We start from the raw sequence: 18445 nt of genomic DNA, 5'->3' as shown, positions 1-18445 counted from the left end.
CCTGCAGCACATTCTGGTTTGTTTACTCTCCTGGGCTATGTGCCAGCAATAAGAAACAACCCAAATAGTTTGTTCAAAAATAATATCATTTACTCTTCCAAGATCTCTTAAAAAAAAAAAACAACAAAACACAAGATAAAAAATCCTCCAAGAGGTGCTCAGAATTTGGCCTTTAGTCCTGAAGAAAAACCATTTTGAAGCCACGTGTTCTCAGCTCTCAGTCATCTTTTTCTTTCAGTCTAACAAAAAAATTCATATGCTTTCAAAAAATAACTTTAAACCTCAAACTTTTTTTTTAAATGGGAAATTGGGAATGCTCACCAAGCCAGACCATGTAAATAAATACATTCCTTGTTCCAACAGGCTGATGGTATCTTAGCAACAAGGGAAATACCAGATAAATATTGGTCAGGCAGTAACAGCAGAGGTAGGAAAGAAACCCCCACACAGCAGAAACTCTTTCCCCTACTTAGCCCCGGACACAGAGACCCCAAATAACCCTGGAACAATGAACTCCTGTCCTGCCAGGGCTGGGTAAGCAACTCTGTTCCTGCAGCCAGGAAGGAACCAACTCCCTTTCCAAATACTGCTCTTGCAGAGGCAACTCATCCTCTTTGGAGAGAGGAACAGGAATAGAAAGAGCCTCACACCACACCCTGAGGATCCTCTCTGTCCCCAGGACTTCCAGGGCTGCAGCTGGGACAGGCCAAAGTCCTGTTTGCCTCTTTTGACGTGTCCCAGCTGGGTGGGAGTGACAAAACCTGCGCTGGCACCCACTCACAGGTGAGGGGAGACTTCATAGAAGCTGACGCCGCGGTACCGCTCCATGTTCTGCTTGGTGTAGATTTCCAGTTCCTTGTAGGGATTCACAGACACCAGCACGGAGCCAATGTAGGTCTGGAAAGCAGAACAGAAAGCAGGGAGCTTACAGGAGGTCTGCAGGCAGAGCTCAGGTGTCTCAGGTGTCTCTGGAGGCTGGACACCCATCCTGGTGTGCTGGGGATGCTGCTGAGGGCTTCCAAACAGGCCAAGGTGCTGAGAAAGAGAACTCTGAGCTTTGGGGAAGTGACACTGCTAGAGCTGTGCCATGTTATCCTTGCTGAGTAAAAAGCACCTCAAATGGTTTTAGAGTTTCCAACAAGCCACAATACTGGGTTATTTCTGATATACATTTAGGAGTTCAAGTCTGGGCTGGTGGATGTGAGTGACTTCAGGAGGTGGAAGAATGTGGTGGGAGTTGGATTTTCAGTGTTGTCAATGCCACCAGATCTCAACAGGGGCACTGCAGTGAGTCCCCAGACCCATCAAATGGCAGCACCCCAGACTGGTCCTGGCACCAGCCCCCATGGCCTGTGTGAGTGCCACCAGCAGCACCTCCAAACCCACTGCCGAGCAGAGCCAGGCTTATCCCGTGCAGCAAACACACTCCAGCTCACCGAGGGACACCCTGGGGACTGTCCCTGTGCTACTCACGTAGATCAGGTTCTCCTTGAAGCGCTTCCTCAGGTTCTCAATGAAGGCAGCCTCGCTGGTGAAGTTCTCCAGCAGGACAAAGTCCTGCACCCCGACGCGGTCGCGGGCGGTCAGCGCGCTCTCCATGCTCAGCCGGATGCCGTTGGCTCCCAGTCCCTGCAGCCAAAAGCACGGGCAAGTTGGGATGGCTGTGGGATTGCAGGCACTTCCCCCAGTCCACAAGAACCACAGTTACCCTTGGATAACCATGTTAAATGAGATATTAAAATAACCCCACTGTTGGTGCTGAAAACAGTGATTACAACACGTTGTCTGCTCTAATTGCTTTGAGGGAAGACAAGTCAGCATTAGAGAAAAATTACTGCTTAATTTCCAATAACTTCAATCAAAGAAACAAACATTTGATAAAGAGAATAAAACTTGGATTTCCTTTCCCAGGCATCCTTTAGCAGGAGGGAGATTGAAATGTGTTCTCTCCTGCCTCTGATTTCACAACGGGAAGCTGTTTCGAGGTAAGGAATCTTTTATGACTAATGATGATTCATCTCAGAAGCAAACAGCTTCACATTGCTGACCAATTTAACAGCTTTAGCAAGGCACCCAATGGGAAAATTCTGAGAAAATTGAGAAGAAATGAGAAATGGGCATTTCTGCACCCACACAGCTGAATTTAGACAGTGACACTGACAGCACCAAGAGACTCCTACCCCGACCCTCCTTTAAAGGTTACATTTCCAGCCTGATGTGGGTGAGACACAACTTCTGTGGAAAGCACTCATCTGCTGACTCCTGACTTCACTGTGAAGCAGGGAGGGGAAATCTGCACCCAGGGGTGACTCAGTGGCTGCCTGCTGGGGAAATCTCTACTCAGGGGACAGAGATGGAGGAGATGAGAGGCACCACAGAAACCAGAGACAGGAGAAACCACGTGTGAAACCCTCTGCCTCACACCTGCACGCTTTTCTTTATCTTCTTCAACCCTCCTTGCTTTGCAAACTGCTCACAGCAGCACCTTTCTCCTAAACCATTTCCCTAAAGCACTGAGTGATATTTTGGGATGTTGCACAAAGACCAGAGGGGTCTGTTCCTAAAACAGGCTCATGCACTAACAGCAAACCCATCACAAACTGGGAGTGCCAGGCCCTGCACAATGATGAAGGTGACTTTTACTGACTCACAGAATTGCTTTCTGCACCTTCCCAAGATGTAAAAGTGGTCAAACCACAGGGACTGGTGACATGCAGGGAGAAAAATAAACCCAGCCTTGGTCAGGAAAAAAATTTACCTGAAGTTTTGTTCAACAGTAATAAAAGCAAGAATCACTGAAGTATCAATTTGGGTCAAACCACGTGCAAATCCCCTCAGCCTGCAGTTGTTTTGATTCACCAAATTCTTGGTAAATGGTTTTTTTAAATTTTATTTGGTAAATGCTTAGTAAATGCAGTTTTGCCTATTTCTGCCAGTTCTAATTGGCTTCCTCCCTGTAAGCCTGGGCAGAAGTGATTGCTTGAACCCAGCAGTTTTCAGATAGGAAAATCAGTTCCTTCTGGAAATCTCAAATCCAGACCCACTCTAATGGCTCAAACACCACAAAGAAACATCATTTGATTTCCTGTTATATTTTTCCAATTAGTCTCATGGTCTGGAAGGCCTGAGTTCTAAGCTTGGAACAACCCAGCCTGGGAGGAATTCTGCAGATACTCTCATGAAGTAATCGTTCTAAAATGGCCAACATTTTCCAAGCCAAGTCCTTCATAGCTTCAGCAAAATGCTCTGTTGTCTTCTACCTTCTTTGCCAAGGTGAGGAGAAAAGGGATAACCCTTGGAGAAGGAAGGTGAAGAGATAAGGAAAGGAAAATAGAGATAAATCACAGAAAGATAAACTCTGCCTAGAAATTGGAATCCTCCTATCAGAGCAGTGCAATCCCAGAGCAGGGTTTGGCCAAGGTGATGAGAACAAAGGCAAAACCAAAGGAAAACAACTCCTTTTCAAGTGGGGAAAATGCACAACTGCAGTCCTAAAACACAGCTGCCTCAACAAGGACTGAGGAGAAACGTCCACCCTCGCACAGTTAATCCCAGTTTATACAATCCTGAAGCCTTTCACAGAAAACGTCACCTCAGCAGCTCTTTCATCGGCCCCTCCCTGGGGCCAGGACAAAGCGATCCCAGCTGTGCACATCCAGGAGAGGCAAGAGCCTCACATCCCCCTCACAACACAGAAAATTCCACTCCTCTGGGACAGGCATTTAAGGCCAAGAACTTTCGGTTTCCTCCAGTTTTTGTCTCCTCATTCAACTCCAACCCCTCGCCGTGAGAACAAAATAACCACCTCAAACCTGCAGACAGCTTGAAACAAAACAAAAGCCAAACCAACTCGACTGAAAGTGGCTTTTTGGTGATAATTAAATGTGCCCAGGGGATGTGATGCAGGCAGAGCCTCCTGAATATAAACTCCACTCAGTCTCGTAGCCTCCCAAACCCAAGCTGAGTGCAAATGAAAGGCAGAGCTGAGCAATAGGCACTGCTCCATGCCAGCATTTTGCTTTATTGCGTATGTCCAAGTCTACCACCAGCTTCAAATGTCAGTGTTAACTGTTTCCCTGCCACTGACATAACAGATGGGCCATAAAAGGAGGTGAAAAGAAACCCTTTTTGCAAAATGGAAACAGAGCAGTCACGCAGAAGGAAGGAAGTGGGGAGGGAAGACACTACTTAAGAAAAAAATAACCACAGCGATGATCTGTTCATCAGTTCCTACTGAATGATAAATGTGAGGCACTCAAATTAAAATAACCAAAATGTTGGTGATTTTCTGTTAGCAGGCAGACATCAGATCTGGTGGCTGTAAATTAATGCTAGAAAACCCAGTCTGGGGGGTTAAATGTGGTGCAGTGGAGCTAATTAACCATTAAAGCAGTTTGTCTATGGACAACACTCATTCCCTTGTTGTCTTTGCAGGGGATGAATTTCTTTGTGCCAAACCACCTCTAACTGAAATATATTTACAATATACTCTGCTCCAGGTAAGAGATCAGCTTGGACCACTCAGCCAGCCCTGTGGCAAGGAGGACATTCCAGAGAACTGGGAGGACACAGGCTGTGAGGGTCTGATCAGACCCTTCCTTGTGGAAAGGAGTTTTTCTGGAAGCTGCCAGGAGAGCTCAGTGCTAGAGGAGCTGCTGTGACACTGAGGCAGGACTCAGTGCAGCTGCACCCTTTGGCTTGCACTGGCCCAGGACTTGTGCAATAAACCAGGCTGGAAATCTGTCAGGGATTAAAACTAACTCAGACTTTTTTGTTGTTTTAATGCAGGTCATTTTCCCACACTGGTCCCAGTGTAATGACGATGGCCAGGGATAGGGTAATGGGAGCCACAGCAGGGCCAGGGAGGAGCCAGGATTCAGCAGCAGGGCCAGTTCCTGCTGCCTTGAAATGCCTGGGAAGCTTCCACCTAAGAGACAGGTCAGGTTTAGCCTAAAAAGCTAAAAAAGCTCAGCTCAAATCCCTCCTCCAGGCTTTGCTGCCTCCCTGGGATGGGGTAACACCTCCAAACCAAGCCAGGGTAACTCCATCAGCAAAACAAAGAGCAGGAAAAAAGAATCTGGTGGTTTTCTCTGCAGGTTTTGAGCTAAATCGTCTTCCTGTGGGATTGGGAGAGTGTCAGAAAGGAAAGGAGGGAAGGGAGCACATTGAATCAGTTATTTAGGGCAGCTCCACCACATCCACCTTATAGGTCCCCTATGGGATCAAAAGGAGGGCCTGGCTGAGGATCCTGACCTTTGTAGGATGGGGACACCTAATGCCACACCCAGCACAGGCTGCAGCCAGGGAATGGCAGAAATCTGAGCAATCTGCCTGTGATGGTGGTGCCTGTGGGCTCAGGAGTGCCTGTGCCTCCTCTCAACCTCCCCTTTCATCCCACTGAGGGTCACTCCAGAGTGCCCAGTCTGACTTCTGCCACCACATTTCCCAAAGCCACCCCACGGTGCCATTTCCAGGGATTTGTTCCCACATTGTTTTAACCCACTCTTTGCTTTTAATGTCTTCTCCAGAGCCTGGAGCACAACAGTGGCTCAGGGCCAGGAAGGAAAAAGTCCCTCTGGAATGGTGGGGACCAGGCCAGTGCAATCACCACCACAGCTCTGCTTCCAGGGCTTTTTCTGCCCTGGGATTGAATTTTGGGAAAGACTTTCCGCTGGTGTAAATTGGTGGCTGAATGCAGCCTGCAGAGCCACGTTTACATTGGCTGGGGTTCCAGCTTTTCTTTGTGTTCCTACAAGAGTCAACAAGACCAGCAAATACCTCCAAGCTCCTGGGAGTACAAAACCACTCACAACTGTACCAAGGAGTTTCCTACGCTGAACTGGGAAATCGCTGACATGGGATTGTGAAGGTGTAAACACATATTTTTCCTTTAAACTCTGCTTAATGCCAAAGCATGATAAAGTTTTTCCTCTGCTTAGGACATGGAGAACTAATACACCTCAGAAATGAAAAACAGAACCTTTTGCTCTGTGCAGCAAAATCCAAAGGATTCGAGTAAGCCAGGCTGAGCACTTTGGGGGAATTTGTGCTGGAAAATGGGAGGGCAGCTCTGCCATGAGCACAGGGGTCTGGGGCTGATGTGAGCAGAGCGAGAAACTCCCCCTGGCTTTGTCCAGCAGCTGCTCCATGGCCATGGAATACCCAACATGGAGCAAAGATTCAGTCCCAGGCTTGATTTTCCCAAAGGGGTACTGAAATGGTTTAAAACTCAATTCCAGACATTGAGGGAACAGGCAGCACCAGCAACTTCCCACTCCTTTCCATGAGAAAACACCTGGAATTCTCAAAGTGAACAGTCTTGTATGGAGCAGGGAAACTGCATAACTGATTCAGAAAGGAAAGTCACAAAATAAACAGAATTTGTGTTTCCACACCTAAAAATGTATCTCTAAAAATTTTCTCCTGGCAGTGTCTTTTCACAGATTGGGTTGTATCCACTCAGGAGACTCACTGGAAGAGCCCCAGGAAGTGGCTCCCTCTGGGAAGAGGCAGGCACCTTTATCTTGGTATCAAGTGCAAGATGATTGATCTGCAGGCTCCAGAAATAGCCACAAAGCCGGGAACGGAAGAACAGCCCAGACCCAAATGTGAGTGGGAAGGGAAATTCAGATTAGATTCTGGAAGACAATGCAAGCCTGAACCAAGAAGGAACTTCTCGTGGGGACGTGGCAGCTAAAAAATATTTGTCTCACGGATAGTTGGACATTCTTCACTGTCATGCCAAAGCTGCAGGAAAGAAAAGAAATTCCTTTGATTTCTGCTTCATTCTACAGCCTGGGAAAGGGCTTGGACACGTGGGCCAGACAGCAGAGCAGACAAAAATCAACTGTTGTATCCAAGGCCTCAATTCCCAAGGAGCAGAATGGGAAAGCTCCCTCTTTCCCTCTGCTTGGAGAAAGAAATAATGAAGATGGCAGAGGTGGAGCAGAATCAGGGATTCTGCCAGCAAATCCCTGACAGACTGAAGTGCAGCCACTCAGGATCCTCCTCCCTCCTGCCACACTGAGAATCAGCTGCTCATCTTGGACACAACTCCCTCTGTCAGTCAACAGCTGGTTGGAAAGGAGGTTCCCTGAGAGGCAGCTCTGTCTCCCCCATAAAAATCCCCTGCAAGCAACCACATGGATTTGTCTGCCCTTTCTGAAGCCACCTGAGCTGAGACAATAATTGATAAGACACGTATTTGCTTTTAATTACGTAAGGAAAATGAAGTGATTTCCCAAAAGACAGCTTGGGAAAAGCAGAGCTGTCAGGTGGATTGGGACCAAAACCAGGTAACAGCTCTGGTGACCCAGATCAGCAGAGTCAGAGGGAACAACTTGAATTTGCAGCTGCCACTCAAGGACCTTTTCTCAGAATAACTTTTTATTCTTGCTTCTTTTAGACTAATACATCACCAGCAATGGAATGTCTGAAGTCAAGGAACTCAGAACTTGGTTGTCCCTCTGATATTTCCCATCCTAACCAGATGGAAGGATGGAACTCCAGAACACACTATAAAAATATATATTAAAGAGATAGAAATGCTACATCCTTGACTAATTCTTGTAAAGTAATTATTTCAAACTTTTCCACATTTTGGGTAGGAACAAATTGAAATAATAAGTAGGTAGTATTATTTGTTCAATATTTATAACATAATTATACCTTCCAGATTTTACTTTGTGGGGGGATGAGTAAGGAAATAAACAATTAGCAGTGAAAAGGAAAAGGCACTTGTAAGAACTGATTTGAAGTACAGGAAAAATATTTACCATTAAGAGGGGTAGATATTTCAATCAACAGGCTAAATATAAAAGAGCACTAAGAAAAATGAACGAGGCAAACCAGAAAGATCACCAGGACTGGAAAAGTAAATACACAGAATTGCTATATTTAGGGAGCTGACATTTTTTGCTCCTGAACAGATGGCACAAGCTGCTGCTGGTTCAAAGATGTTGCTGGTGGCAGTTTTCTCAGGAGAGCTGTGCCCACAGGCCTGGGCATCCCACAGCAGCTTTGGAGGACAAACAGATTTCAAAAAGGCATTTAAAAAAGGTGAAACATCAGCTTGCTGCCCCTTCTAGTGAGTTTTGGTGCTGGTTTCCAGAGCAGCTGAGCAGGTGAAGGGTGGCAGAAGCTCAGAGGCGAAGAGCCAGGGCCAGCCCGTGCCCCCTGCAGCTTTGGGGCACCCCCTGTGCCCCATTCCCTGCTGCACTGCCCTGGCACTGCCCAGCCCCACAGGCAGCCCTTCCCTGCATTCCACACCCCCACAGAACCTCTGACACCACGAGGTCTCCAAGAGACTCAAACTTTCCAGAGAGAGCTCCAGAGCATTCCGGGGCCACGCGGAGGGCACCTCCACACCCACAGCTCCCTGAGAGAACAGGGCCACCACCCCAGGCACAGCTCTGCCTGTCACTGCCACCTCTGCCACCTCTGCCACCACCCCAGGCACAGCTCTGCCTGCCACTGCCACCTCTGCCACCACCCCAGGCACAGCTCTGCCTGTCCCACTGTCACTGCCACCTCTGCCACCACCCCAGGCACAGCTCTGCCTGTCACTGCCACCTCTGCCACCACCCCAGGCACAGCTCTGCCTGTCCCACTGCCACTGCCACCTCTGCCACCACCCCAGGCACAGCTCTGCCTGCCACTGCCACCTCTGCCACCACCCCAGGCACAGCTCTACCTGTCACTGCCACCTCTGCCACCACCCCAGGCACAGCTCTGCCTGCCACTGCCACCTCTGCCACCACCCCAGGCACAGCTCTACCTGTCACTGCCACCTCTGCCACCACCCCAGGCACAGCTCTGCCTGCCACTGCCACCTCTGCCACCACCCCAGGCACAGCTCTGCCTGTCCCACTGCCACCTCTGCCACCACCCCAGACACAGCTCTGCCTGTCACACTGCCACCTCTGCCACCACCCCAGACACAGCTCTGCCTGTCACACTGCCACCTCTGCCACCACCCCAGACACAGCTCTGCCTGCCACTGCCACCTCTGCCACCACCCCAGGCACAGCTCTGCCTGTCCCACTGCCACCTCTGCCACCACCCCAGGCACAGCTCTGCCTGTCACTGCCACTGCCACCTCTGCCACCACCCCAGGCACAGCTCTGCCTGTCCCACTGCCACCTCTGCCACCACCCCAGGCACAGCTCTGCCTGTCCCACTGCCACTGCCACCTCTGCCAGCCTTCCTCCAGGCCCACAGCTGCCACCCCAGCACACCAGGTGCCAGCAGAAATACCCTGTGGAGCTCTGTCACCTCCACTCCCACAGAGAAGGACCCACGAGGGTCTCCAAAAGCTCTGCCCTTCCCTTCATCCCTTTCTCACCGGAATATTTGGGAAAACAGGCACGGATCTCTGGGTTGAGCAGTGTGGGATACACCAGCCCCATGGTAACTCTTCTTTAACAGAGAATTGCTCCAAGCTACAGAAGTGACGTTTTCAACCCTTCTCTTCCTAAATTTGGTCACTTTACCAATTAAAGCCTTGAGCATTCTAATCCAGGCAAAAGCTCACACACTTTTTTATAACACTCTGTCATTCTTAACCTCAACATCATCCACAGTCAGTGAATTCCACGGCCCAATTATTCATTGCATGAAAATAACTTTGCATCTCTTTAACAATTTTAGCTTAACTCAGTGTCTCTCTTCCCATGCTACACAACACAGAAAAGGAGCTCGGTGTTCTCTGTGGCACTGTTATTTATTTCTCCTTCTCTTGTCCTCATCTCTTTTTCCAGGTAACAATCCCAGTCCTCTCAATCTTTTGCCATAAACTCCTTTTCCCAAGCCTGGGACTGTCCCATGCAGGACACAGGGCCAGGTGCTCTGGCTGCTGCTAAAGCATGGACAAAGTTTTCCTGAACTAAAGAGCCTGGAGGAACTGAGGGGCAATAAATCCTTTAGCAGGTACCTCCTGCCATTGCCTGGATGGCAGAATGGGACAGAAGCCCTGGGAAGGACAGGAGCAAAGCCCAGCTCCAGGACAGTCCCTTCACATCTTGTGCCCAAGTGAAAGCTCCACCCTTTCTTCCCTCCCAAAGCTGAGCACAGCTTCCCCCTCTCTTCCCACTTTCTCAACTCCCACCTTTTCTTCCTCCTCCAAACAGGTATTCCCTGAGTTTTTAGCCAATTTCACCCAACTCTCCAATGAAGGGATCCTTCTCAAAGCATTTCACTTCCCTGCTGAAACCCTGAAAGTGTTTCTCCTCTCTTTTTTTGAGACCAAATACACATGTGAGGGCTGCAAAGCCCCTAAAGGAGTGAAATAAACCTTAAATAAACCTTACCCCGCCTCGGAACTTCATCTCTGCCTCCTGCCAGCTCCTGCAGCCCTCGCAGAGCCTTCGCTTACGCCGCTGCAAAAAGCAGCAATCTCAGGACAAGTTCTCTCTTCTGTCAGTTGCCTTATTTTTTTAATTTTTTTTTTTTTCATGGCATTTTCAGTGCAGTCAGAACTCCCTCCCTCCCACCAGCTCCTACTGGAGCATCTGGAGAGGGCGTTTTCCAAGGAGAACTCCCCTCCCAGCAGGAGCAGCCCAGCAGAGGCAGTCCCAGGGAAATCAGCTGCGCTCTGCCCGCGGAGTTCCGCTGCCCAATGACAGGGAAAAACGGAAAGAAAAATAATCCCAGGCACTGGAAAAGCTGGGGCCGAGCCCAGCACACAAACCACAGCCATCAGACAGGAAGAGACGAGCTCTGGGACAGTGGGGTATTGTCCTGGAACAGCAGCGTGGACAGGGCCCCCCACAGCTGCTCCCAGCTCACCCCAAACACAGCAAACACAACCCCAAGCCTGGCATTGACATTACACCTGGAATCACCCCCTCAGAGAGTCAGAGGCCATAAGGAGTGCAGGGTTGGATGCAGTTTGTCTTCACAAGGTTTTAGAGTCACAGAATGGTTTAGGTTGGAAGGGACCTTAAATTTCTCTTATTTCCAACTCCACCAAGCCCCGTCCAACCTGGCTCAGCAGGATTTTATTCCAGATTCTTTTGGAGCCATCCAGCACCAAAACAACCACTTTACCTGGAAGTTGTGAGGTCCTTATTATAAAATAACCTGCACTACCAAGGAAGAGCCTTCTGGAGCACACAGTGAAGGCACTGCTGCCCTCAGTCCCCTGCCCTTGCAAACAGAAGTTGCACATTTTGCTGTCTCTGAGCTCATCAGTGTTCTCACACAGAATTATTTATGATCACAGCTACAGCAAGAGTGTGAAAACCCCACCTCATTTCCCACCCACCTGCCTGAGACAAGGACATTCTGACAAAAATCCTACACAGCCTTCACTAGCATTAGGGGAAAGTGAAAGAACAAGAGACTGTGGACACAAGCTGGAAGAAAGAAAATTCTGATGAGTTATTGGGAAATTTTTTTCCCAGTGAATGCTGTCAAATACTGGAACAGGGGTCCCAAAATGTTGTGAAATTCTATCCCTGGAGATATTTAAAACTCAACCAGACAATGTCTGAGTGACTCGATCTAAATTGGTCCTGCCTGGAAGTGAGGTTGGACCAGAGATCTCCACAAATTCTTTCCAATCTAAAATCATTCTATGATTTTATTTATTACTTTGTTCCTCAATGGACTAAGCTGTGGATCCATCCTAAAAGGAGCTACAGGTAGTGCAAATAAAGATATAAATCTGTTAGAGAGGATGCCACCCCTCAGGTGTTTCAGGCAATTCATATTGTGAGCTGCCAAGCAGATTCTCTAATCATTGAACATGCTGAGCCATGGAATGATTCCCGAGCTCAGCTGCTGATGTTTCATGACTGGCACTATCTGCACTCAGCTCTGCTTAAAGGATTTTTTGTTTGCTTTGTTTTTTCCCTTCTTATCAAAATGCACCCTTCACAAATTCTGCTGCAGGAAGGGTAAGGTCAAGCTCTGAAGTAAAAAGATTTAGAGCAAAAGGCTAAAGAGCTTCATCCTCCTCAGAGAGGAGGCTATTTAAAAGCAAACACACGTAGCAGATGTTGTCAGTGGTTGGGTGCAGCGCTCCCCTCTAATTAGCTGTGCCCAAGGCAGAGATGCCAGAGATGCTGGCTGTGGTGGATGCCACAGGCAGAATGAGCCAAGGATTTGGGATGGAGCTTGGCTGCTGGGAGCACTGCAGTGCCACAGCTCCCCTGCCCTCTCAGCCTCCATTTTGAACATTATTTGTGGTTCTTGCACAACTCTGTTTGGCAGGACTTTCATTCACTTCTTATCTCAGCTGGGTGAATTTTTAACGGCAGCAGCTCCAGGATGTGGCTCGGAGGAGGGTTTAGCTTTGGGCTGGCACTGAACTAGTGGACACTACTCCAAGCCCCTCTCCTGTGCACAGGTGAGATCAGAGATGATATAAACTCCATTTCCCAAACTGAGCCACATTAGCCATTAGTGAAACACAACAGTGAGCCCTGAGCCAGGAGTTTCCCAAGCACAATTAAAGCTGTGGCCTGGCAGCTCTAATTCTTCAGGAGGAGAATGTCAGTGCTCCACCAGCACTCCTCAAACCAGTCTAATTGTCATCAAACAGACTGAATTAAACTCCTGTTACAATTCTAAGTATCAGCAGAGTTATCTTCACATAAACAACTTCCCCTTTTCCCTAGTTTACACCTCCTAACACTTCTCAGGTCACATCTCATCACAGAAAATGCCACATAAGAGAAGAATATACAACAGCCTGGCACTTAGAAGTACATTTTTTACATATTTCCCTTGTTTTTTTCATGCAGGAGAACCCTTTCATCTATTTATCCACTAGAAAGACCTTTACTCAAAATGCTTTTTTTCTGCAGCCAAACTACTGCCCAACTTCTCCTGGTGAGGAAAACTCTCCTGCATGAGGGTTAGCCTAAATTAGGAGGGGGAAAAAAAAGTTGGAAAGCAGAGATAATTTTACTTTATAAGATCTTGAGCCTGGATTACGAAGGTGATAAAACCAGACTCTTCCTTTCCAGCAGCAGGGCCCAGCCCTTGTCTGTGATTTCTGCTGAGGATGGCTGGCAAGGTCTGGCTCACTCCAACAGGCAACTACAGGCCAAGGGATGAATCAAGTTTTCCAGGCCTCACCAGTTAGAAGTGACTCATTTAAACCCTGGATTAGAGCACTGGGATTGCTCTGCTCGTTGCAGATAAGCAGCTGATTCCCTGAATACAATTTCACATTCAAAGCAAGGGGACTGGAAAGCTTTCCTGTCAGCCCTGCTCCGACAGGCGCGCGGAGCCGAGCGTGACTCGCTGAGCTCCACCCGCGAGCAGTGGCTCTGTGAAAAAATAAAGAGGTTGGCCTGTGAAAACACCATCAGTGCTCCCCTCTGCAGTGCAGATTCCACTGCAAAATACAAATCTGGAGGTGTGAGATGCTGCCTTGGGTTTATGCTGTTCAAAAACCAACGTGGATCACATCTATGTTATTCCAAAAGGTGTCAAGTTCATCTATCAGCGAGTGAGTTCTTTCTGGATTTTTGTAATATTCGTTATTTCTGCCTTGCAAAAGAACTACAGAATAAGACACATTCCATAATTAGAAAGCACTTGGCAAAAATACCATGGGAAAGAAACCACCCTAAACAGGCCAGGAATTTGAGAGCCCTTCCTCTTGCAGGTCAGAAGAACGTCTTAATCAAAAAATAGAAATGTCTTTAACCTGTCACATGTGTCCTGCTGTCCAGATTATCCTGATCTAAAACTGATTAAAATGCCTCACATTCCTAAAACACCTTAGAGCAGAAGCTGAAGGTTCTGAGAGACATTTGTCCCACTGCTTAGGAAAAACACCCTGTGTCCAAGAGAAGATGAACATCTGACTTTAGGATAAGGATAAATCTATGCTCTGCCAAAGAGCCAATGCTAAATATTGTAACAGGTTTGATAAAAAGGCAAAACCTCCTCTCTATGTTATTAGTTCTTCTAAAAATTGTCTCTTTTCTGCCCAGTTTTTGGATTAAAGCATCTCCTCTTCCCCTCTCGAGTGCTCCAAACAAGTAGTCATGAGCAGAGGTTTGAACACAGGACATTGGCCCCTGCAGACACAACACTCCTGCTCAGCTATGAAACTGCACACCTAGGAACGTTAAACCAAAAGCTCTTTATACTCACTCAAAAGGTGCCTCAAGATGATGCAAGTTCCTTCACTTTACTGCAAACTTCATGACATCACAAGTTGACTGAATTCCCTGATTCTGTGTGAAGGTGTTTGCAGGGTTACAGAGAAACCTTAAAAATAGTGAGGTGTGGTCAAAAGGGTTCAAAAACCAGAAGACAAAGACTATTTAGATTATTATTTTGGATTCTAATTTATGCTTTGTAATGCCTAAAACTGTCAATACTGGTTTTGTTTGTTTCAAGAAAGCTTTGTCAGTGAGAACATCAAACATCTTTTCTTCCCAAGCTCAGTCTTTCACAAATAAATAATAATAAAAAAAAAGAAATATTGCAAAAAAGTGGAGATGCACACGTCTCCTTGGATTCCTGCTCTTTCTCTGCCAGCGCTGTTCCCTGTTTTGATGCCCCTGGTGATGGATTAAAAAGCACATATGACAGGCTTGTATTTAGTTATGGCTCCCGCACACACACAATAATTCTGGGTCTGTGACGTGAGCGAAAACAGAAACTGGGTTAATCTAACAAATTAAGATAAATTTTCCTTGTTGTTGCTTTCTGCTGAAGCAGTGAAACAGAAATGGCTGGCTGGCTTTGACAGTGGCCATCAGAACAAAGTCCCACTTTATAATTACCAGATGCCCTTAATGTGATGCCAGTTTGTCTCATGCCCGTGGCTGCTCCCGCTCACGGCCCTGTCAGGGTTTCCCTGATTTTACAAACACACTCCAATCCCAACAGCAATTGTTGCACTGGCTCCAACAACATTTAAACCCAGCAGTTAATTCCCTGCGATTGCTCTGGCACAATCATGTGCAGCAGCTCCCCTGCAGTGGCTGTGGCAGGGGTGGTTTGGAGGGAGCTGGTAACACAAACAGCCTGACTCAGTTCAGCTGATGTGCATTCCTGCCGACTGACTTTCCAAACAGTCACTCCTAGTGGCAGGACCTACATCTTCCTTTTAAGGGGAAAAAATGTTTTCACAGGAAAAATTAAGTGTTCAAAGCCTGTGCATATCTCTGTGCTTCCAGTGAGTCTCGCCTTTAAAAACACTTCTTGCACGCAGAACAAAAACTTCTCCTTCCTTAATTTAAAGCTGTTCCTCTTTTTTAACACAGCCACTGGCTGTCTGCCCATCCCTGGCACTCTCAGGTGAAATATCCTAGCACACAAACCAGCACTGAACAGAGCTGGTTTTTCCAAAGGAAGAACCCAAGCTGAGTGAGGAAAACATTATGAAAAGAACAGGGAATATACAGGCTGCAGACAAAACTTTACAGCTCACACTGCTGACTGACAGTTCCTATTCCTCACATTTCTTTTCCTGCATTTCTGAAAAGAGGCTCAGTGTTAGAAAGGGCTTAAGGCTGGAAAGCAAATCACAACAAAAACTTCTTGTTCCATCCACACGAGATAAGGAAAGAGTGAGCACTGGTGCTTTGCCTGCAAGTTAGATGAAGGAAACAGGATTTCCCTCTGCTACTCCCTGAGCAAGATCCCAAGGAAATGTTTCTAATAATAGGAAATTACTATATAAGGCCAGATCAGCACTAAACTGTTTGCAGTCTGGAGGAGAAGGATGTACAGGAATCCTGAGGAGGGACACACCAGGCTGCTCACACATCAGGGGAAGGCAGCACACCCAGGGACCCCTCCACACAGAGGGACAGAGCTTAGCCTGGGACTGCTCTGCTGAGCAGGGTCCTGTCCTGCAGCCCAAAATAGCAACTAAATGGACAAGTTAGAGATGCTCTGACCTTCTGTAATGCCCTTGCTGTTCTCCATGGCACTAAAAACACTGAATAGACTTTGAAAATTACAAAAGAACACTTGCAAAGCAAAGCTGAGCATGTCTCTGATTGGGAAAGGGCAGGAAAAGACACAGCCATGACCTGAAGCACGACATGGGCAGTGCTGATACAGAGGGCAGGCTGAGAGCTCCCCTTCCTGCCCTTCCTGGGCTGCAGATCCATGGAGCACTAATGTTTTATGAACTGGACAGTTTTTACTCATCTTGGTTTAAACAGCACAGACATCAAGCACCATTTAAGTTCATTTTTGCAGCATTCCCACAAAACAGCAGAATTAATGTCTCCTAGGCCAAGAGTTTGAGCAGCTCCAGGCAGCTGTGCCCAGCCCAGCAGAGCTGCCAGGGCACTGGAGCTGCAGCTCCAACCCACACCTTCCACCATCCCTGCAGCAGACACCAAACCTGCAAGCCCAGTCAAAGGCCACATTTTCCTCCTTATACAAATGGAAGGGATTCCTACAACAATGCTCACAGAGGCCTCATTTGGGGGAAGTGACAGAACTGGAAGGTTTCTCTGTGGTTCCCATCAAGGGGTATCTTTCCATCTCTGCTCTGTCTTTGGATAAGGCCAGGAGCAGCCAGTGCAGGGCAGCCTGCTGAGCAAACACAGCCCCAGAGCTGCCACGGAAATGAGCACAATATCAATTGCTAGACAGATTTATCACCCAGAGTTTTGGTTTGGTTTTTTTTTTTTTTTCCTCCCTGACAGCAAGAGATGTTTGTGACAAAATGTACAAACAATTCTGTATCTGTAGCCCTGCCACATCCTATGTCTCTTCTCTGCAGAATGACACAACTTCTAGGGAAAAGAGAGGCCAAATCCCAGCCAACATTTTCCTGTCAGCTGTTGAGAGCTCCTTGAGCTGCAGGGCTCAGTTTGCCACAGCAAATTAAAAAAAAAAAACCAAAAAAACAACAAATCAACCTTAAAAAGCGAGCATTAAAAAAAAAAAAATCCAACCCAGGCTACCCTTGTGAGAGTCATTGATGAGAGATTGGAGTCTGACAGCAAAGTTCTCTCCACATCACAGCATCAGGAGCTTCACAGTCCCCACGAAAACATGGCTGAGATTCCCAGTTATTCCCAATCCCCTCCACTGTCCCACAGGATTCCTCCAGGGTCACCAGGACCTCAGCAGCTGCTTGTACCTGGCCCTTGTCCCCAGAACACCTGGCCAGAACAGGGTGTGCACTCAAAGCCTTCCAGGGCATGTTCTGGGCCAAGAGGATGTTTCACATTGGGTTTTATCTTTAGGGACATCTTGATTTCTGAGGATTTTTAGACTGACCTTTAATTTTTGTCCTGTTAAATACTTCACATCCTTGACTGCACAGCAAGGGGGAAAATGAGTGCAGGCAACAGGCAGGTTTTTCAGAGCTGGGAAACACAAGTGGTTACGGCTGCAAGAGAAAAACAGCTACAAAAAAGCTCTAATTTTAAATCCTCTTATGCCTCTTTTCTCATGTAATACTTGCTCCATAACAATTATAAAGCAATTCAGCAAGATGGCTTCTGCTGGTATGGTTTGTGGTCAGTGGTATCTGGAAGTTAAATTTGGAGAAAAATATTTTTGGGAACGAGCTCCCTGTGGATTTAAGTCAGTACAAAGCCTCAGCTGTCAGCCTGGACCCTAACACTGTTTAGTCCCTGTTTATTTTTCATACCAGCTCCAAGGATGCAGTCACTAAGATGTTTGCTCAGTTTCAAAGTCAAGTCCAGGAGAAATAAGATGTTTGTCTTGGCTGTAAAAGTGAGAAGAATCACAGGTATGAGACTGGGAGTCTGAAAGCAGAGTTCATCCACCCCATTAATGTTGTATTGACAGGATCCCAAGCCTCCCCTGTGCCCCCAGTGATTGCAAAATTCTTCTCTAAATATAGGAATTATCTGTTTAGAACTGCCAGCACTAAAGCAGAAAGTTTAAGTTGCTTTATTTTCTTTAGTAGGTTAAATCTGAAAGCTAAGGAAGGCTACCTGAAAGACATCATTCTTAACTGAGCCAACACACATCATTTTACACAAATCCAAATACCAAATTCATCTACTATATCAGACTGCTTTATAGGAAAGAACTGAACCTTACTGACCTCTCCTGTCCTTTTCTCTTTTAATTGACAGCTTTCGCCAATGTAGCTTTACATTAAAACAAACCACACCCAAAATCAGATCACTGGTACTGTGAAAAACAGTTTAAAAAGGAAATACCTCCCTCCAAAACAGCCAAATGAAATTGTTTCTTTTAAGGCAGCATGGAGCTTTTCATAAAGTTTGAATAAAGCTGTCGTGGAATTGCTATTTTTTTTTCAAAGCCATGAACTTTTCTGTTATGTGGAGACTGCAGCATAGGTAATATCTAAATTTTATGAGTATATTAAGGCTTCCAAAGACAGAAGAATAAAGGTCAAATGACTAAAACTTTCCTGAAAAGCACAGGAGAGAGGCTCACATATGGAACATATTTGCTTAAATTTGGATTTTTAATAAAATAGTTTGTACACGAGTGATACCCCAAGAAATAA

General features: G+C 46.9%; 1 protein-coding gene across 4 annotated transcripts in view; it reads right to left on the bottom strand.

Moving 5' to 3' along the window:
• MYO1C (myosin IC) overlaps positions 1-18445 on the bottom strand; it is a 51449-nt gene that overhangs the window by 18139 nt on the left and 14865 nt on the right. For 3 of the 4 annotated variants that reach the window (XM_064395082.1, XM_064395084.1, XM_064395085.1), the window contains exons 2-3: positions 1474-1629; positions 782-897 (exon numbers count right to left, since the gene is read on the bottom strand). In XM_064395082.1, the coding sequence (XP_064251152.1) occupies positions 782-897; positions 1474-1629 (272 nt within the window). Of the gene's footprint in view, positions 1-781; positions 898-1473; positions 1630-10307; positions 10492-18445 lie in introns of those variants that run through there. The other variant, XM_064395083.1, reaches the window with a different exon arrangement.

This window comes from Passer domesticus, chromosome 19, assembly GCF_036417665.1.
Source record: "Passer domesticus isolate bPasDom1 chromosome 19, bPasDom1.hap1, whole genome shotgun sequence".
NCBI classification, from domain to species: Eukaryota; Metazoa; Chordata; class Aves; order Passeriformes; family Passeridae; genus Passer; species Passer domesticus.
Note: the sequence above shows the minus strand (reverse complement) of the source record. Positions and strands in the feature narration are given on the sequence as shown.